General features: G+C 40.7%; 1 protein-coding gene across 1 annotated transcript in view; it reads right to left on the bottom strand.

Moving 5' to 3' along the window:
• The window catches only part of LOC139779876 (cilia- and flagella-associated protein 58), a gene marked incomplete at its 5' end in the record, with an annotated part of 247623 nt that extends 231867 nt beyond the window's left edge, over window positions 1-15756 (bottom strand). The window contains 2 exons of the mRNA XM_071718355.1: window positions 66-298; window positions 15463-15756. Coding sequence (XP_071574456.1) covers window positions 66-298; window positions 15463-15756 — 527 coding nt within the window. The remainder of the gene's footprint in view (window positions 1-65; window positions 299-15462) is intronic.
• Window positions 15757-21257: the final 5501 nt, after the last annotated feature.

Raw genomic sequence — 21257 nt, forward strand, 5'->3', positions numbered from 1 at the left:
TAGGGAATTTTATTATAAAACTTCATTATGAATTAGTATTCATATAATGTGTGAGTTGTTCCTACCTGTTAAGCTCGTACTTAATGTTTCTTATCTGCTTCTTTTTATCAAAAAGTTCTTTTTCTAGTTTTTCTATCTCAACGATTGCATTATCAAGATCTGTTTGCAAATTCATTTTCTTTAGCACAAGCTTGCTCATCTCCTTTTGCATCTTCTCATCTGCTATTTTTTGATCTTTTATCAAACTCTCTAACCTCGTAATGTTATTCGCGCTGGCCTCAATAGATGCGTTTGCAGTCTACATTTATTCATCATTTCTTAGTATTTTTATTAAATATTAGATGTGTTAAATTAATAAAACAAATAATGGCTTAAGGGGATCCTGCAGCCGTATGATTTACCGACATTATCGTTTTCAGATGGATCTTTTAATTGGCTTTATAGAATTGCAAAAATCTTTTACAGAATTAAAGTCCGCACAAAAATCTAAGGTAACAAACGCGATTTTATATCAAAAACACCAAAACATTAAAAATATTACTTATTTGGGCACATACAGCTGTCACCTGACGACAATATTTGCTTAAAACAAAAATTCTGCAGTTTATACATACATAATGTTTATCATCCTCTCTTGGGAAAACATGTAGGAATAATGTCGTGTAAGTAGAAGTAAGATTCAATGCGTACAAAAAAAGATCCATCGAATGTTTATTTTAGTAATGCAAATACGGATGCAGAATGACAAGAAGAGCAGCAACAGTAGTTGCCGGATTTTGCGAGAGATGGCGAGCAATCGAAAAAGGATAGATGTCATTTCGTTAGACAAAGACAGATATAGGGAAAACAAAATTAGAAAGGTTGACATTATCGACATCGAGGAAGTTCGCCTGTCACTGCAGGATCCCCTTAAGGGGATGCTGGAGTCGTCTGTTTTACCGACAAAATTATGATTTTCTTTCTACTTATGTAGCGTCGTATTAATTTTATAGAATTAAAAATGCTTCTCCATAATTGCAGTACATACATCAATGATTCAAGGAAACTTTGATTTTATATAAAAAACGAGAAAAAATGACGGCATTACAAATTTCTTTACCTGCTTTCATCCTAATATGGCGTCTCGAGTTGCAGCGATCACTGTCAACTCATCACAAGATGTGCTTCATATATGAAATATGCTATTGATACGACGTGAAAATGAGTTTCCCTGGATTGTACAATAAGAAAAACATCAATGAACCCTCCAAATCGAGATTAGAAGTCTAATATAAGAGTACAGTATGTATTTACAATTCGTGCGTATGTGTGCGTGCAATGTAGGTACTATCCTTGTATATATCCTTATCTACAAGGGCATATATAGGTCGATAACATAGAATATGGTAATTTTGTTAGTAATAAGGAGATCCTATAGCAAAGGCCGAACTTCCTCGATGTCAATAATGTCAACATTTCTAATCTTGTTTTCTCTATATTTCTCCTTGTCTAACTATAGATATCTGTCCTTGTCCGATTGCTGCGCCATCTCTCGCTACACGCAATACTACTTATCCTATCAACCTGAATGTGCTTTCGTACATATAAAAGTTAAATACATATAACTTTTTTTCTAGGCTTTCAAAGTTTTAATTGCACGATATTGTTCTTACATGTTTTTTCTAGAGCGCACGTATCTCATTTTGTATATACAAACTGCAGTATTTTTGTATTAAGCAAATATTGTCGTCAGTGGCAGCTCTATGGGCTCAAATTTTTAATTTTTTTTCGTTTTTGATGTAAAATTGACCGGAGCGCTCTACATTTTTGTGCGTGCTTTAATTCTATAAAAGAATTTTGCAATTCTGTAAAGCCAATTAAAAGTTTAATGCATTGAACAAAATGTCGGTAACGACTGCAACTATAGGATCCTTTTAAGTTATAAATAATTTCCATTACGATTAAAAAATACCCATATTTTCTCAAAAATTTTATAAGAATTGAGACTTATGAAAAATTCTGAAAAAGTACATAAAATTTCTCAGATACTTTCAGAAATAATTGAATGAGGATTTTCGGAATATTTCAGTATCCGTATGAAAATTTCTGATAAATTACATAGATTTCCTCATATTTATTCAGATTTTTACAAAAATATATTGACGGGGAAAATATTTTATTATTATTATCTATTTTGTTTGAATTTTTCTGAAAAACGTTCCAATTCGTATTAAAAAATCTAAAAAATTTTGAGCATTCTGAAAAAGCCTAAAACCTTTTATAGAAATTCTAATTAATAATATGAAAAATTCTGAGACATTTTTCCACCAGAGTATTCTTTTAAACTTATGATTTTTGTTCAGTTACTGCAGCCATCTTTGATTGATGACGTCAAAAGTGAGAAAATATATCATAAAAATTCTTGCAATGTACGTTGAAATAAAAATATTTGTCAATAAAATATCATTTGTAATCAATAGAATAGATTTGTAAAATGTACCAAAATCTCCCCTTTTTGTCTGGGTAATCAATAAATAACCCACATATGTTAAATTGAATTATATATAATCAAGGACGAAACAAACTGTTTGACAGTTGCCAAATTGAAATAAATATTTGCTTTCACATATAAAATGATTATAAAATAGGAATCTGCAGTATATTTTAACACTATGACAATTATTGTAAATATAAAACACTACACTAAAACAAAAAATGATGCTATATGTTGCAAGAATAATTTATAGCTTTCTAACGTTATTTTTCAATCAACTTAGAAAAAACACCATTTTCGATTAGGACTGTATCTTGGTAGCCTAATAATATTATTTGTGTGAATTTTCTGTACATATTTTTGCCTTAGGGTAAATATTTCCCTTTACGCAGCCAGCTCCGATGATTTTAACCTTGACATATGTTGTCAAGGACATGACCTTGAGTAACTTTTCCTTATAACTTAATCGTCGCTCATTGCTTATTTAAAAGTAATGAACAAAAAAAGTTTGAAAAATTTACAAGTTTGTGTCAGTGCTAAAGGAAGTATTTTGCTGATATATGTGTATAGACAGTACACATATGAGCGGGGGAGGGGCTACCGCCTTTCCCCCGCAAGCAGGGGGGATGGAAGTGGACCTCGGTTTGCGTGAAAAGTCGAAAGCATTGTGCAATTTTACCAAGAATATGTCACAATTTATTTATTAGTAATTGATACATTAGTTAATGGATATAAAGAAGCCATTATTTCAAAAAATTGAGGTATTCTTTCATTAAAATGATACCGTTTCTTAAACAAAAATTCAGCTATGTAATATATAATGTTCCTGTTTTATGCCAAAACAAGGCAAAGTAGCACGCATATCGCGCCATAATCGTTCTATATTTTGTGTATGTACACCTGACACAGAATCTACAAACTTCTCAGAATGATTCACAGTCTGATGTATGTAATTAAAATCATTCAAAGATCTGTATCCTTTCCAACAGTCACTATAGATTATTGTGTCAGGTTTAATACGTTGCTGAATGATATATTGTGTAATGATGCACCCCTTTCAACGCATCGTCTCCCGGCTAACATCCGCCGGATGCCGCCCGACCAACAATCCGTCGGGCGAGGATAGGGCGCGGTGCGCCCACTTTTTTTTTAACGCTCGAAATTAATTATCGTGTGCGCGAGCGTTTGCGGCTCGCGGCACCGCTATCCCTTCGGAGCTCCGACGAGCACCGACGGGAGCCGATTTTCGCCGAGTGCGGAGCGTCCGCCCGGCGCGCGGCGCGAAGATCAGCTTCCTTCACCGAATCTATCGCTTCGGGGGGGGGGGGGGGGATATAAAAATCGGTGTCGCGGCAAAAGAACTCACTTCTACTCCAGACCGGCATCAGCTCCGCCGACCTCAAGAAGAAGAGACTTTTCTTAAACTTCCTAGGGCGGCACAAAACGGGGTCCAGTGATCTGTGCCTCGTCTAACAAGGGAACGGTCGGAAGTGTCCCTACCCGATTTGGATGCGCTTTGGATATGTTGTTGAGCATAAAAAAAAAACAGACTCGTATTTTTTTTTTGCGGCGTATCTCGACGTTTAGGGATTGAAAAAACCCCTAAAAAATAACGACCGATTTGGATGCGCTTTGGATATGTTGTCGAGCATCAAAAAACATTAGACACGGGTTTTTTTTGCTGCTTATCTCGACGTTTAGGGGTTGAAACAACCCCTAAAAAATAACGACCGATTTGGATGCGCTTTGGATATGTTGTCGAGCATCAAAAAACATTAGACACGGGTTTTTTTTGCTGGTTATCTCGACGTTTAGGGGTTGAAACAACCCCTAAAAATAACGGATTTTATAGTTTTTAGCGAATATCTTCGAAAATATAAGGCGTATGAAAAAAAGTTTGGTACAAAAGGTTTATGGCTTTTTGTGCTCTTTACAATAGCGTAATCAGATTTTTCAAATTTGTCACATTTTTTAATTTAACCCCACTCCCACCTATTATTTTTGCCAAATATAACAATTTTTCCAACGCAAATTTAAGAGCGTCAAATGCCAAATACATCCATGTGTATTTTTATTATGATACCATTATTAGATTTTTGGCAAGACGAGATGATATGTGGTATAGGCGTCGCGCTGTAGGTAGGTGTTGCGTTATTTCTGTTCAGTTGCGCCGTACGCTTAAAAATTTCCATTACTATATACTACGACATAATATGCGATGAAAGTCCAAGCAGAGGAAAATATATCACGTCATCCGAAGTTCAAATGGCGCGTGCGCAAAACAGTGTTATAAATACGCGTCGAAGTAAATTGTTGTGAGCGCACAACGGTATAATTATTCATTAATGTAATACGACCCTAGCGATTAAAGTCGTACGGCGCATAACAAACATAAAAGCGTACGGCGCAACTGAACAGAAATAACGCAACTCCTACCTACAGGGCGACGCCTATACCACATATCATCTCGTCTTGCCAAAAATCTAATAATGGTATCATAATAAAAATACACATGGATGTATTTGGCATTTGACGCTCTTAAATTTGCGTTAGAAAAATTGTTATATTTGGCAAAAATAATAGGTGGAAGTGGGGTTAAATTAAAAAATGTGACAAATTTGAAAAATCTGATTACGCCATTGTAAAGAGCACAAAAAGCCATAAACCTTTTGTACCAAACTTTTTTTCATACGCCTTATATTTTCGAAGATATTCGCTAAAAACTATAAAATCCGTTATTTTTTAGGGGTTGTTTCAACCCCTAAACGTCGAGATAAGCCGCAAAAAAAATACGAGTCTAATATTTTTTGATGCTCAACAACATATCCAAAGCGCATCCAAATCGGTCTCGGACACCCCCGACCGTTCCCTTGTTAGTAATTAAAAATACATATTTAAAAAATCGTGAAAAATGAATTTTGGCCGCGTTTTTAATAATTTGGCCCACCGTGCGATGATCGCACCGCTCACGGAAGGCGTCCTAGCATCCTTACGGACGTTGACCCATCTTGAGCCATCGAAAGTGCGTTTGGCTCGCGCTACGCGCCTCAGTGCGTGTACCTGCAAGAGACAGAATAAATATCTGCTTGCGTCCTTCCGTACTCCTATAGCCCAGGAAAATTAGGATTCATCTGCGGAAAAATTCGCAACCAGATGAATTTTTGCATAGACCTTTATTTCGTTGTTATAAACAATATGTGAAAAGTCCCCATCGATGTAACCCCTGCTAAAAATTTTAGAGGGTCAAAGGTAAGAAAAGAAAACAGTTTTTCGCGAATATCTCTTTATTCATTAGTCCTACGGCAAAAATAGTTATTACAAAATTTGTAGCTTATAAAATTCTCTACAAAAAACGTTTTATGAGTTTTTTTTGTAGGATCAATCGTTTTCGTGTCCTGCGGTTTACAAAGTTTCAACTTTCATACGTTTCAGAGATAATACACTGTTTTCCACACCACTTCAAGGGTACAGTGCTAGGCGCGTTTTTTGTAATGTGATGTCCCCAGTAGGCCTAATTTACGGTTTTTCTGAGAGAAATAAAACAATTAAGTACTTCTTCTTCAATTCCCTCCGTTAGGTCGATATCCATAATTTCTTCAATTTCCATGGCTTCCGCCAAGAAATCTGTAGGATGTACATCTTCGTAGCTGCAGTCGGCATAGTATTCTTCGATTGCATCAGGTGCTGCGTTGAGGCAAGACTGGCAACGGCAATGTCCACACACTGTTGAACATTTTAAAACAATTTTTCTGCAGCCACAGTTGAATCCGCAACTTTTCCAGCAGTTGCAAAAAATGGAGTTTAACAGAGTGTCCCGAGCAGATGGTAGCAAAGATGGAATCGGTTCTAAAATATCATTCCTCCTTATCCATCCTCAGTTTTAAGGATTGAGATCGTTCTTCGAGCCATGTTTGCACTTGATAGTACACCTGATATAAATGCTGTTGAGCACCAGATGTTGGTGGGCAAGAATGTTATTTCCGGGGCCCCTCAATTTGATAGGTGTATTTGATAGATCTTTCGCTAAGAAAAAGAATGCCGCAAACCACAATGCGCTACGATGCATAGTTTTCGAGATATCAATTTCTATAATATATCACATAGTATAATAATATACACAGAATTAGCAGTGAGAGAGAGAGAGAAAGAGAGAGAGAAACAGTACACACGTAGGCGGGGGAGGGGCGGCAGACCCTCCCCCGCAAGCAGGGGGGTGGGGGTGAACCTCGGTTCGCGTGAAAAGTTAAAAACCCGTTTTTTCTTCTTTCGTCGCTTTGTATGAAAAATTGCATTGTGTAAAAATATTTAATATCTGTAACAGAAATAATTTGTTATAGCAGAGAATAGTTAGGATATTAAAAAGTGGCACCTCGTGACACCTCGTTTTGCGTGGAAAGTGTATGCGTGGAGGCAGTAGATTCCGCCCCCCTGCGGGGGGCTCCACTACCGTTAAACTAGACACATAGTATGCCTTGCAAAGTACATGCGTGAATTTTCCACACGTGGTAAATTGCAAACCCCATATATAATACCATACAACAATATTGCTATTATTACATTTAAAAATCGATATCTCAAAAACTATGCATCGTAGCGCATTGCGGTTTGCGGCATTCTTTTTCTCAGCGAAAGATCTATCAAATACACATGTGGCGGTCTACGCCACTCACGGTACACGCCCGCGCGATAACTCTGCGGCCCTGTATTACCGGCGGCTACTTCGCATCAACGCCGCTAGGCGCCGCATCGCCAGTACCGTTTCGCGATTTTCAGATTCAGCCTCGACCTGTATATAAGGGAACCCCCTATGGGACTTGAGAGATCTTCTTGGACGCTAGACGCCTACGGCAGCAGCGCGTGAATGCTCACAGACTCGAGGCGCCAGTCGCCTTCGGCAGTGGCGCACGGACGCCCGCCGACTTCCTCGGCGCGAGACGCCTCCGGCAGTAGCGCGTAGACGCTCGCCGACACGTAGGCGCTCGGTCGCCCTCGGCAGTGGCGCGTGGACGCCCACCTACCTCCTCGGCGTGAGACGCCTCCGGCAGAAGCGCTTAGACGCTCACCGATTCCTCGGCGCTAGTCGCCTTCGGTAGAAGCGCACGGTCGCTCGCCGATTCCTCAGCGCACAGACGCCTCCAGCAGTAGCGCTTAGACGCTCGCTGACTCCCAGACGCACGGACGCCCTCGGCAGTGGCGCACGGTCCCCCGCCGACTTCCTCGGCGTACAGACACCTCCGGCAGTAGCGCGTGGACGCTCGCCGACTTCCTAGGCGCACGGACACCTTCGACATCCACGGAAACCAGCCCAAGGAAGGAAGGAATAAACGCGGCCACGCAGACCAAACGAAGAGGAGGCAGAATCATTTTCAAGCAAAATGACATTAAAGACACTGACACCATAATACATGTATATAGTGTAAATATACGTTAATTGTTTAAATGCAAATATGTGTCATCTTCCTTTCTACCCCTTTGCGATTTACAATCCATGGGCTAACTTCTACTCACGCAATAACGGATAAGTTAGAATAAGGTAGATAACCGCATAAATAAAAGTAGCAACGCCCATAAAATTGGTGACCCCGACGTGATCGCAAAGCGAGGTAGCAAAATGGAAGACAACGGTAGAGTACAGATCTTCGAGGAAATCGTTAGCAAAGTCGCTGTACGCATACCTCCATTTTGGGGAAATGAACCCGAACTATGGTTCGCACAGCTAGAAGGACAATTCACACTCAGTGGCATTACCCAAAACTCTACAAAGTACTCATACGCTCTGTCTCAATTAGACTCTCGTCAAATTAAAGAAATTAAAGACGTAGTCACACAGCCCCCAGAGGTCGACAAATACGAGACTGTAAAAAGAGCACTTATTCAGCGTATGTCCGTATGTCCGTCCTCAGGAACAACGGACACGGCAACTCTTGGAGCTCGAGGAATTAGGAGATCGCAAGCCATCTCAATTCTTACGACACCGAACTTTAGCGGGTAAAAATGTACCCGACTCTCTTCTACGGACACTTTGGCTAGGACGACTTCCTACTCAAATGCAGATGGTTCTCGCTACCCGGACGGAAGATCCGCTCAACAGCGTAGCCGAACAGGCCGATCGCATCCACGAGATGACTAACAAGGCCGTCGTGGCAGCAACAGCTGCGCCTGCAACTAAAGAGTCTTTGGAAGCAAAGATCCAGGCTCTGACCAAGCAGGTGGCCACACTCACCACACGCCTCTCAAGAGACAAGTCGAGGCAACGCGACAATGAGAAAGGCCGAAATCGAAGTCGAAGCCGTAGTCAGAGCCGCAACCGCGGTAAAACCAAAGAAGATAAAGACGATAGAAATGACAAGCACTGCTACTACCACAATCGATTTAGTGAAAAAGCAAAGAAGTGCACACAACCTTGTACTAATAAATCGGAAAAGGCCAGGGCAGTCACTGATGGCGGCCAGTAGACCCGCCCCAAGCCCTCGCCGCCTAATCGTTACGTGCCAAGATACTAAGACACGATTCTTAATAGACACAGGATCGGACGTGAGTGTATACCCTCGCTCCATGGTAGCGGAATACACCGCGCCAACATCCTACAAACTCTTTGCAGCAAATGGCTCAACAATCGCTACGTACGGCACGATTACACTTCAGCCGGAACTTGGGTTACGACGCGCATTTCCATGGCGTTTCATCATTGCCAACGTCACGCAGCCCATCATGGAGCTGATTTTCTTGCCTATTACCATCTCCTTCCAGACCTACAGAAAGGTACTCTTCTCGATGGTAAAACGCACTTGCGCAAGAGAGGCACATCAGGAAAAGGGGCTGTGGAATCAATCAGAGTGTTGGCTATCGAAGACGAATACCACAGAATCTTGGCAGAATTTCCCGATATCTTAAAGGGTACTGCCAAGAGACATACGGTAAAACACAACACGCTCCACCACATCAAAACCACGGATGGCCCACCAGTAGCATGCCGTCCTCGCCGTTTAGCCCCTGACAAACTCAAGGCGGCCAAGGCTGAATTCGATCTCTTGCTTCAAGAAGGGATCATTCGAGTATCAAAAAGCCCATGGTCATCATCATTACATATGGTGCCAAAGAAAGGAGACTCCTGGAAATCTTGCGGAGATTACAGGGGAGTTAACGCTAGAACAGAAGCGGATCAATACCCGATCCCGCACATCGAAGACTTCTCGCAGAACTTGAACGGAAAGAAGATCTTCTCAACAATTGATTTAGTGCGAGCATACAATCAGATACCTGTTAACCCTGATGATATTCCAAAAACGGCTATAACAACTCCTTTCGGACTCTCCGAATATCTTTTCATGCCGTTCGGGTTACGCAATGCCGCACAAACATTCCAACGCTTAATCCACGAAATCACAAGCGACTTGGATTTTTGCTATGCGTATATTGACGACATCCTCATTGCATCAGAGAACGAGGAACAACACAAGAAGCATTTACGCATACTCTTCAAACGACTTCAGAAATACGGCATTTTACTCAACCCCTCTAAATGCGTTTTCGGAAAAACAAAGGTTCTTTTCCTTGGCTACGAGGTTTCGGAGAACGGCACTCAACCTCCGCCAGAAAGAATCGAAGCAATCAAGGAGTGTCCCAAACCTGAGAACATTCAGCAGCTCCGACGGTTCCTGGGGACTCTCAATTTTTATCGCAGATTCATTCCTAAGGCCGCTAAGGACCAGGCAATTTTAAATGGCTTACTCAGCGGTCCCAAAACCAAAAAAAGGCTCCCATAACTTGGAACGCAGAACTGGAAGCAACCTTCGCAAAATGTAAGGACAGTCTGTCTCGCGCAACTCTTTTGGCACATCCAAATCCAGAGGCAGACATCACTCTTACAACTGACGCATCCGATACACCCATCGGAGCAGTCATTCAACAATGGGACGGAACAGAATGGCAACCATTAGCCTTTTTCAGTAAAAAGCTGAATCCGGCCCAGCAAAAATATAGCCCCTATGATAGAGAGCTTCTAGCAATCTACGCTGCTATCAAACACTACCGGCACATGCTAGAAGGAAGGATCTTTACGGTGTTCACTGACCACAAGCCGATCACATACGCCTTTTGACAAGATCCACTACAGACCTCTCCTAGGCAGGCACGACACTTACAATACATCGGTCAGTTCACTACCGATATTCGTCATATTGCGGGTAAAGACAACGTCGTCGCTGATACCCTCTCACGAATCGAGGAAATTCAGTCCGCAATCAACTTAGAAAATTTGTCACAAGCACAAGAGAAGGATACCAAGGTGGAAGACATCTTAAAAGGGAACTCTTCACTAAAATTGACAAAAGTATCAATCCCTGGAACGTCTATTACTGCACAGTTTATCGCATCCAGGAACCAAAGCGACGGCAAGAATAGTCGCAGAAAGGTACGTCTGGCCACGCATTAAGGCCGACTGCCAAGAATGGGCAAGAGCATGTCTTGCGTGCCAAAAATCGAAGGTCTACAGGCACAACCGATCGCCTTTAGGACAATTCGTCGGCCCTACCAAACGGTTCGAGCACATACACATGGACCTAGTTGGGCATCTACTCATCTCTAAGGGTTATAGATACTGCCTTACAATCATCAACCGATTTACCAAATGGCCTGATGCCATACCGGTGGCAGACATATCCGCAGAGACAGTAGCCCAGAATCTCTTCACTCACTGGATCGCAAGATTCGGTACACCTACGCGGGTCACTACGGATCAGGGAAGGCAATTCGAGGCCGACCTGTTTCGTCAGCTTACTAGGCTAACAGGCACCACCCATATACACACAACAGCCTATCACCCCGCAGCCAACGGCTTGGTCAAACGTTTGCACCGACAAAATAAGACGGCCATCAAATAGCACGAAACAGAAGCTTGGATTGAAGTATTACCCGTCGTCATGATGGGCATCCGAGCAGCATTTAAGGAAGATTTCCACGCAATTCCTGCAGAACTTGTATACGGAGAAACCATGAGACTTCCGGGAGAGTTTCCACAAGAAACTACTCAAGCCAATGAAACGAGTGACTTCTTACTGAGACTCAGGAAGACGATGAAAAGTCTACGGCCACAACCAATCAAAAGACACGGGTCGCCTGCTATATTCCAGCACAAAGACCTGGCAAACACAACTCACGTGTTCCTCAGGCACGATGCATCAACGCGGGCTCTGCAACCCACTTTTGACGGCCCTTACGAAGTCCTCAGCAAAGGCGAGAAGGTTTTTAAGTTACAGATTAACGGCAGAACCGTCCACGTAACTATCGACCGCCTTAAGCCTGCCTACATCTTGGCAGATCAAGAATCAAACGACAAACCTCGTGAAACACCCCAGCCATCACAAGATACTCCAGCGGACGTTCCACCTACAGAAACCACAACTCGGAGCGGCAGAGTATCACGAAAAACAGTACGATTTCAAATCCCGACTTTAAAACAACGAAGGGGGTAATTTGGCGGTCTACGCCACTCATGGTACACGCCCGCGCGATAACTCTGCGGCCCTGTATTACCGGCGGCTACTTCGCATCAACGCCGCTAGGCGCCTCATTGCCAGTACCGTTTCGCGATTTTCAGATTCAGCTTCGACCTGTATATAAGGGGAACCCCTACGGGGCTTGAGAAATCTTCTTGGGCGCTAGACGCCTACGGCAGCAGCGCGTGATTCCTCACCGACTCGAGGCGCCAGTCGCCCTCGGCAGTAGCACACGATCGCTTGCCGCCTTCCTCGGCGCCAATCGCCTTCGGCAGTGGCGCACGGACGCCCGCCGACCTCCTCGGCGCGAGACGCCTCCGGCAGTAGCGCGTAGACGCTTGCCGACACCTAGGCGCTCGGTCGCCCTCGGCAGTGGCGCGTGGACGCCCACCTACCTTCTCGGCGCGAGACGCCTCCGGCAGAAGCGCTTAGACGCTCACCGACTCCTCGGCGCTAGTCGCCTTCGGTAGAAGCGCACGGTCGCTCGCCGATTCCTCGGCGCACAGACGCCTCCAGCAGTAGCGCTTGGACGCTCGCTGACTCCCAGACGCACGGACGCCCTCGGCAGTGGCGCACGGTCGCCCGCCGACTTCCTCGGCGTACAGACACCTCCGGCAGTAGCGCGTGGACGCTCGCCGACTTCCTAGGCGCACGGACACCTTTGACATCCACGGAAACCAGCCCAAGGAAGGAAGAAATAAACGCGGCCACGCAGACCAAACGAATTAAAGACACTGACACAATAACACATGTATATAATGTAAATATACGTTAATTGTTTAAATGCAAATATGTGTCATCTTCCTTTCTACCCCTTTGCGATTCACAATCCATGGGCTAACTCCTACTCACGCAATAACGGATAAGTTAGAATAAGGTAGATAATCGCATAAATAAAAGTAGCAACGCCCATAACACCTATCAAATTGAGGGGCCCCGGAAATAACATTATCCCCGTCTATTGATTCCTCATTATGTCAAGCGCCATACATCGCCAAAAGAAAGCGTACTCCATTAGTAGTGGTTTTTTTTACCTTTGACCCTCTGTAAAATTTTTAGCAGGGGTCACATCAATGGGCACTTTTCACATATTGTTTATAACGACGAAATAAAGGTATATGCAAACATTTAGCTGGGTGCAAATTTTTCCGCAGATTTGTTATTTTTTCGTCTAATTTTTCTGGGCTTACCCCTCTGGTTAGCCTTTTCTTTGCTTCTCAGTTTTTCTTATTTGAATTCTGGAGTTGGACGTAACAGTACTGCGTGAAACAGAGAAAGACATTGAAGTAGACGAGGATAATGACGACGAAGAATTTAATGACCAACCCGAACCATCAAAACAAATATGATTGCAGTGACATCCTTTGATTACATCATAACAGCACTTAAAAAAAAAAACGTGTCATCAACTCTACCGCAAGTTGGTGAGGAAATAAGTTAATTTAAAAAAATGTTATTTACTATTTATTAATAAAGTAAATAATCGAAAACCATTGTAATTGTTATACAATTCGATTTATGAAAGCTCAAAATATGACATTTTCCCATAAAAATGCATATCCCCAATAATTTTCCTAAAATTTCATTCTTTTTGCGGTTGTAACTCAGAAGCTATTCACCGCACGAAAGAATGTTCTAGACAAAAGTTGTAGAGAATTTTTCTCTACCAGATTGATAATAACAATTATTAATGAAAAATTAAACGGAAACGAGATATTCCGCAAAAACCGTTTTTAGCCCCCAAAAAACAAAATGGCGGCTTATCCCGACCCCCTTTTTAATGATCTCATTTGATTCGTAACTAGGAGCGCTATATATATCTTCATTAATCATCGAAAATTTATTACTACCCCAACAAATGTTTTTATTTATGTTTAAATTAACTGGCCTATAATTGTACACAAAATTCTTGCAAAAAGTATTATTAGACTACCAAGATCCAGTCCTGACTAAAAATGGCATTTTTTTCTAAATTGATTGTCTGTCATGGCGGTCCTGTTTCACTTATTATTATTTTTATTTTTTAAGCCTTTTAATTTACAAGTTTGCCAAGTGTGACGCTGTGTGTATTATCAATTCGGATTTAGCAGGCGAGTTAGCAGGAACCTTATATACATCACTGAATAAGTTATTATTACTGATTATATTAATAAAGTATAAATAATGTTGCTGATACGTCCACTGATGGTAAAATTAAATAATTATTTTAATTGTTGCAATGCGTCTACACTACATTTTAATCACACACAATGTTATCTTTTGGTCTTATTAATTTGTATTTATTGCACATCACGCAATAAATGCTTTCATCGAGATTATTTGAAGTAATTATTCAAGAAAAGGTATTGTTGCTTGTATGTGTATACAATGTTTTTTTCTTTATCTTATTTTGCCATATCATATGAATAAAATGTTATTATTTTTTATTGATAAAATGTTTTTAATAATTATAGCTAAAGGAAATTAAAATACAAACTGGATGATATAAACAGCAGTGATAACGACTTTGATTTTGACATATATGATCTATTATTCTAAAACGTAATTTTGTTACAAGATGCACTACAGTTGATAGAGACAGTAATATATATAAATCCGGCAATGATAACATTATCTACTCAATATTTACTCAATAAAAGAAGGAGAAAATTATCAAAATTGATCCAAAGAATCGGATCTAGGGACTTGTGGTGTCGCATAAGAACCGCAAAAAGGTATACATATATACTGATTTTAATGATTAAAGAGTGAGAACAAGATCGGCCCCATTTTTTTCGCATTCGATTTTGGTCATAAAGTAGGTACCAAACGAAAGGTCTCGTCAATCTGATTACAGATATGTCAGTCTCAGAGTGTACCTATTTACCGTTCCAGAGATATCGGGCTCCAAAAATTCCAAAACCAATAGATGGTGCCTGTTATGAACGTTCTCGGTAATGTCAATCTCGGGGTAGGATATACGACTCGGGTCAGAGAGAATAATCTTTATTGTCCTTTCGAGGAGACCGATAGCTTTCGTGGTCTCTGCGCTACTAGTTTCGCCGGGCGAGCGCTCCCCCCCCCCCCTCTAGCTCGCGCCTTTTGTCGTCAATTGAAAATTATGCGGGAAATAAGCAACAAATCACGTCTTTATTAACTAATTATTAAGATCGATAGCAATATTAGACAGATTTTCAGCAGGAATTGTAAATGGATTGTTGTGACCGTGGAATAGATACCGTGGGAATTTTTGGAGCCCGATATCTCTGGAACGGTAAATAGGTACACTCTGAGACTGACATATCTGTAATCAGATTGACGAGACCTTTCGTTTGGTACCTACTTTATGACCAAAATCGAATGCGAAAAAAATGGGGCCATTTGCCTATGGAATCTTGTTCTCACTCTTTTTGTTCTAACAAATCATACATCTAAATTATATACAATGATATATAATAAATATAGTTTATTACATTCCTTTTAGTTTCAAATATTTTTTCATGAGCATTTTACCTCGAGGTCATTTTTTTTTAAGATTATTTCTTCCTGAAGTTGTTGCACCTCCGTTTCCGCTCTGTCCCGAATTATTTTCTCTCGTGAAATTTCATTCATCTGTATACAAATAGTTTCCTGCATCTCCGTCATCCTTTGCTCAACTTCACTACTTTTTTTCTCAAGTTCTTCCATGTAAATAGACATGTTTTTCATGCGTTGTTGCATAGTCTCCACTTCGCCAATGAGTGTCTCCTTTTCCTTCAACAGATTCTCCTTTTTCTTGCTAATGGTGATGCTATAATTGTCGTAAAACTTTTAAGAAGGAAGATGTTTCAAATAATCAAAATGTTAATTTAAAATAATTTTTTTAAGTATACTGTTAGTTATATTTAAGCTATATACAATACTTTTTTGTACAAAAAATTAGATTTAATTTTGTATAACAATAATTTTGTATAAAAAAATATATATGTAATAACTGGGCTACCAAGATCCAGCTTGGATCGTAAATGGAAATTTAATTTAATTTACTATTTGATTGTATATCATAACGGTCGTATAATTCTCGTATTATTGTTTATTCACGCCGTCTGAAAAAGACATTCAAAACTATTGTTAACCGGTTATAGCGATAATTATTACCACATGCCTCAGTGGTCGAATTGGTACGACACCCTTCACGGAATGAGGAAGGTTCCAGGTGAACCATGGCTGAGGTATTTTTCGCAATAATTTTTTTACAGTTATTTAGATAGTTAAATCGACTCGATTTAATTATGGGGAGGGAGAGGATTTTACTCCAAAGGGAACTGTGTTATAAGTCTGACAAATCTAGTCAGAGTACAGTTTACTAATGTTGGAAAAGATATATGTAATACACAAAAAAATATATTATATATAAGGGAGACCGAGGTTAGTTGGTACATGAGGCAAGTTAGTACACGGCAATTATTGTAAAAGTGACAAAAGATAATATTGCATAAAAAATATAGTATTTCTGCAAAAACATTGCGATAATATTTCAATTAGTTATTTTAGGCTGAATAGCGTATTTTCACACACAGAAAATATTTTTAGTTTTGTATAGCCAAAAGTAAAATAAATCAGTGATGTATTAAGGGGATCCTATAGTGGCAATAATTACCGACATTTAGTTAAAACAAAACCACTTTTAATTGGCTTTACGGAATTGCAAAAATTTGGTCTAGAATTAAAGTACGCACAAAAATGTAGAGGGCTAGATCGGTTTTAACTTCCAAAACGAAAAAAAATTAAAAATTTGGGCACATAGAGCTGTCACTGACGACAATATTTGGTTATACAAAAATACTGCAGTTTATATATACAAAATGAGAATCTAGCCCTCTAGGGAAAACATTGAAGAACAATATCGTGCAATTACAACTACGATAGAAGTCTAGAAAAAAAGTGTCATTGTTTTAACTTTTACACATACAAATATACATGCGGAATGACAAGAAGAGCAGTATGGCGTGTAGCGAGAGATGGCGCAGCAATCGAAACAAGGACACATGCCTCTCGTTAGACAAGGGCAGATATAGGCCGGTAATATAGAAAATGATAGAAAACGAATTAGAACGGAATTAAAAATGTTCGACATTATCGACATCAAGGAAGTTTGGCCTTCACTATAGGATCCCCTTAAATGTTATACTTATAAATCTGGTCATCATATCATAATTCTGTGTCTTTAAAATCTTTATTTTAAACGTTAATAACTTCCAGTTTATGTTAATGTCTTAAAATATTTTTTTGTTTAAACAATAATCAAAATATCTAAATATGGCAGGTCTAGGCTGGTTGTGACAGGGTAGGATGTTATTGCTGTTCTATTTATAATTTTGATTAACTCCGTCGACGTAACACATAGCCTCGGCATAACAGCGGCAGATATTTTAATTTTATGTAAGATTTCACCGTTAACATCTCTTATTACGTATCAGAACCAGTCAATACGGAACATCAGTTAAATTATATCTACCCGTACAGAACTTTTCATTGCAAATATATATTAAATACGTAACTATATTGCATTTTCATTGCATTTTATTTCATATCAAATATAATGTGTTAAGGTAGTCGTCTCGCTACGTGCTAGTCATGTGACTGTTTGTTTTCACGTTCAGAAATATATTTCAGGCAATTTTTGCTAAGGAAAAAATAATTTTATGAATTATGGTGTAAAATTTCATACGTGACAAAGTATGTTACTTTTTCCAAATTCTGTGATTTTTCTCATTTGACTCCGTTTTGATCAGCTGATCATGCGAGTCGTCGAGAAAGGTTACAAGTGAGAAAAATACTTGGCAACGTCGCATTTTACGTCAATTACTGACAAGGGAAGGGTCAACCCTCGGGGTCACCGATTTTGTCGAAATTTTACTAAAATGTAGTATTGATATAGAAGTGACAAATGCTGTACGGAGACGATGCGCTTCTCAACCGTTGCCGAGAAATCGCGATGTGAATTTTAGCACACTAGTCCAGTCGCCAGGTCGATTGAGCATTTTTTTCGAGGATGATGGCTTTTGTTAATGTTTTTTTATGTTTTTTGGGTCGTAGAACAAGAATCTGTAAATGGTTTTTTTGTAAGTCGATGCAATAAAAAGTTATTAACAATTTATTTGTTTAAATTGCCCTAGCGATCAAACTATACATCCTATAAAAAAATGAACTGGAGAAAATTTGTTCCTCTTTTCACGACGAACAAAATGGCGTTTGAATTTTTCTAAAATCTTCATTATTAACGGAAATATGTCAATTTTTAGATAATTACTGCCTACGCGTCGCGGCGTGCGCGCTCGCGCTCAATTGTATCGTTAAAACAATTGAAACTCTGAACTTCCAAAAACACGCCTAAAATTAAAGGAGCAAAACTCATGTGGTACAATTGAGCGCGATCGCGCACGCCTAGGGTACGCCGCGACGCGTAGGCAGTAATTACCTAAAAATTGAAATATTTCCGTCAATAATCAAGATTTTGGAAAAATTCAAACGCCATTTTGTTCGTCGTAAAAAGAGGAACAAATTTTCTCCAGTTCATTTTTTTATAGGATGTATAGTTTGATCGCTAGGGCAATTTAAACAAATAAATTGTTAATAACTTTTTATTGCATCGACTTACGAAAAAACTATTTACAGATTCTTGTTCTACGACCCAAAAAACATAAAAAAACATTAACAAAAGCCATCATCCTCGAAAAAAATGCTCAATCGACCTGGCGACTGGACTAGCGTGCTAAAATTCACATCGCGATTTCTCGGCAACGGTTGAGAAGCGCATCGTCTCCGTACAGCATTTGTCACTTCTATATCAATACTACATTTTAATAAAATTTCGACAAAATCGGTGACCCCGAGGGTTGACCCTTCCCTTGTGAGAAAGGGTTTCAAAACGTATGACAGGGGTGTCAATCACTATCCAATTCGGCTAAGAAAGACGAGCCCCATAACCTGCAACTACAGTGATTAGCCAGCGGCGTTGCCAAGTCTTCCCAACCTAACCTCGCCCAAATAATGTCTGCTCGATTACCGCATTTTCACTAAAATAAACTAAAAAATTAGCAGCGAAATCTCCGGTAAACTATATATTTTATAGTTGCATCGGATTCTTCGAAATCTAATGTACAAAAAGCAATGTTTTTTCTCACTTCATCTAATCGAAAAATGCGAAAATATGTGATTGAAACCGTGATAGAGCCTTCTTTTTCTGACCGTCTGTATGAAGTAATGCAAAATTTGTGATTTTCGAGATCGATTTTCTAGAGTAAATAGTCGGTAAGAAGCCACAGAAAAAATCGACTGCAAAGCTGATCATATAATTTGATATAAAATCCGAAATCGAAAACTTTATCTAATACATGCCCTGACGAGACGACTACCTTAAATACGTAATTAATGCAATAGGTATGAGATATTCAAGTCGAAATACGTATATAATACATAGCAAGTATACTGCACATATTATATAATGTATGCCCTGGCGAAAATAAGAAGTTTTATACAGCGTTGACAACCGTTCGATGTTTTTTAAGAGTTTATTTTTGAGTAATAAGAATACATTTTTCTTTATTGAATTATATATAATGCTTTGACGAGAGCAATTTATCTTTGTTTAACGCTGTATTATTTTAACATTTAACGCTCTTTACGCCGTTTCTTCTAACGACAAGAGTAAACGCCCGTTAGTGGTCCCCCGTTAGCTCTCGGCGGGGAAACAGGAGGAAAGTTAGAGGTGGTGGTAAGAGGGTCAAAGCGGAGTTGTGTGAAAGAGTGGAGATGCAGGAGTGAGGGAGGTCCTGAAGGAGGTTGAGAGGGAGCGGCGACATTGGAGGCGAGGACAGAATTGAGGTGAAGCGGCCAGAAATCGAGGGAGAAGAAGAGAGCGGAAAAGGAGGTTAGAATGACGGTGAAGGAATGGAGGGGAGCGATGGCTGGAGCAGGGCCTGGTGGGCCGATGGAGACGTGGGGCACGCTGGTTGGCTGTCGGCGAGTATTGGTCCGGGCCGGCGCGGGGAGTCGACTGCTCCGAAAGAGCATGTTGGCACCACTGCGGGGCGGCCGGAGTGGCGCGCAGGAGTGTGCTGCGGGCGGAGCGGGTTGGTAAGGAGGAGAGAGGAGAGCCCGGCGACGGAGGAGATGGCGTGAGAGGCGAATTAAGGCGAGCACACAAGAATGCTGCACGACAGCCAATAGGAGAAGAGCGAGTGAAATCGATGGATCGAGATGATGAGTCGATTGAGGAGGTGAACGCATGGCGATGGTATGCGGTGGCCAGTGCGGCAAGGCGTAGAGGGCTGAGTGACGGAGTAGCGGAAAAGCGGAAAAGTAAGAAGGTGAAATAGAGAGCTCAAGGAAGGCGAGAAAATAGCGGAAGAGAGGGTAGTAGGAGTGAGTGGAGTCAAGGAAAGAATAAAGTAAGTAAGTAAGGGAGAAGAAGGAAAAGGACAGGGGTCGGATACACACACACACACACACACGACGCGCTTGGGGGTTAGAGGAGAGAGAGAGAGAGAGAGAGGAGAGAGAGAGAGAGAGAGAGAGAGAGAGAGAGAGAGAGAGAGAGAGAGAGAGAGAGAGAGAGAGAGAGAGAGAGAGAGAGAGAGAGAGAGAGAGAGAGAGAGAGAGAGAGAGAGAGAGAGAGAGAGATAGAGAGAGAGAGAGAGAGAGCGAGGAGAGAGAGAGAGAGAGAGAGAGAGAGAGGAGAGAGAGAGCGCCGAGAGAGAGAGAGAGAGAGAGAGAGAGAGAGAGAGAGAGAGAGAGAGAGAGAGAGAGAGAGAGAGAGAGAGAGAGAGAGAGAGCGAGAGAGAGAGAGAGAGAGAGAGAGAGGAGAGAGAGAGAGAGAGAGAGAGAGAGAGAGAGAGAGAGAGATGAGAGAGAGAGAGAGAGAGAGAGAGAGAGAGAGAGAGAGAGAGAGAGAGAGAGAGAGAGAGAGAGAGAGAGAGAGAGAGAGAGAGAGAGAGAGAGAGAGAGAGAGAGAGAGAGAGAGAGAGAGAAGAGGATTGATTGATTGATTGATCATTTATTATGCCCCAAACAATGGCTACAGGGCAAAAAGAGTATAGAGAAAACAAAGAAAATTGGAACCGCAAGCACATGCTCTCTCTCATAAAATATGGCAATTACAAGCCAACTTACAACTAACGCTACTTAAAACTACGCTACTTACAATTACGCAACTTAAAACTAATAGAGAAACAGTAACGCGAACTAAAATTATGGGAGAGTACACTCGCAGGAGGTACGCAAGAACAAAAGAACAAAGGCCCGTCACTCCGATTCAGACGAAAGCA

Source organism: Temnothorax nylanderi, unplaced genomic scaffold (assembly GCF_030848795.1).
Source record: "Temnothorax nylanderi isolate EJ_2023f unplaced genomic scaffold, tnyl_v1.0 TNYL_tig0247_pilon, whole genome shotgun sequence".
Taxonomy (NCBI): Eukaryota; Metazoa; Arthropoda; class Insecta; order Hymenoptera; family Formicidae; genus Temnothorax; species Temnothorax nylanderi.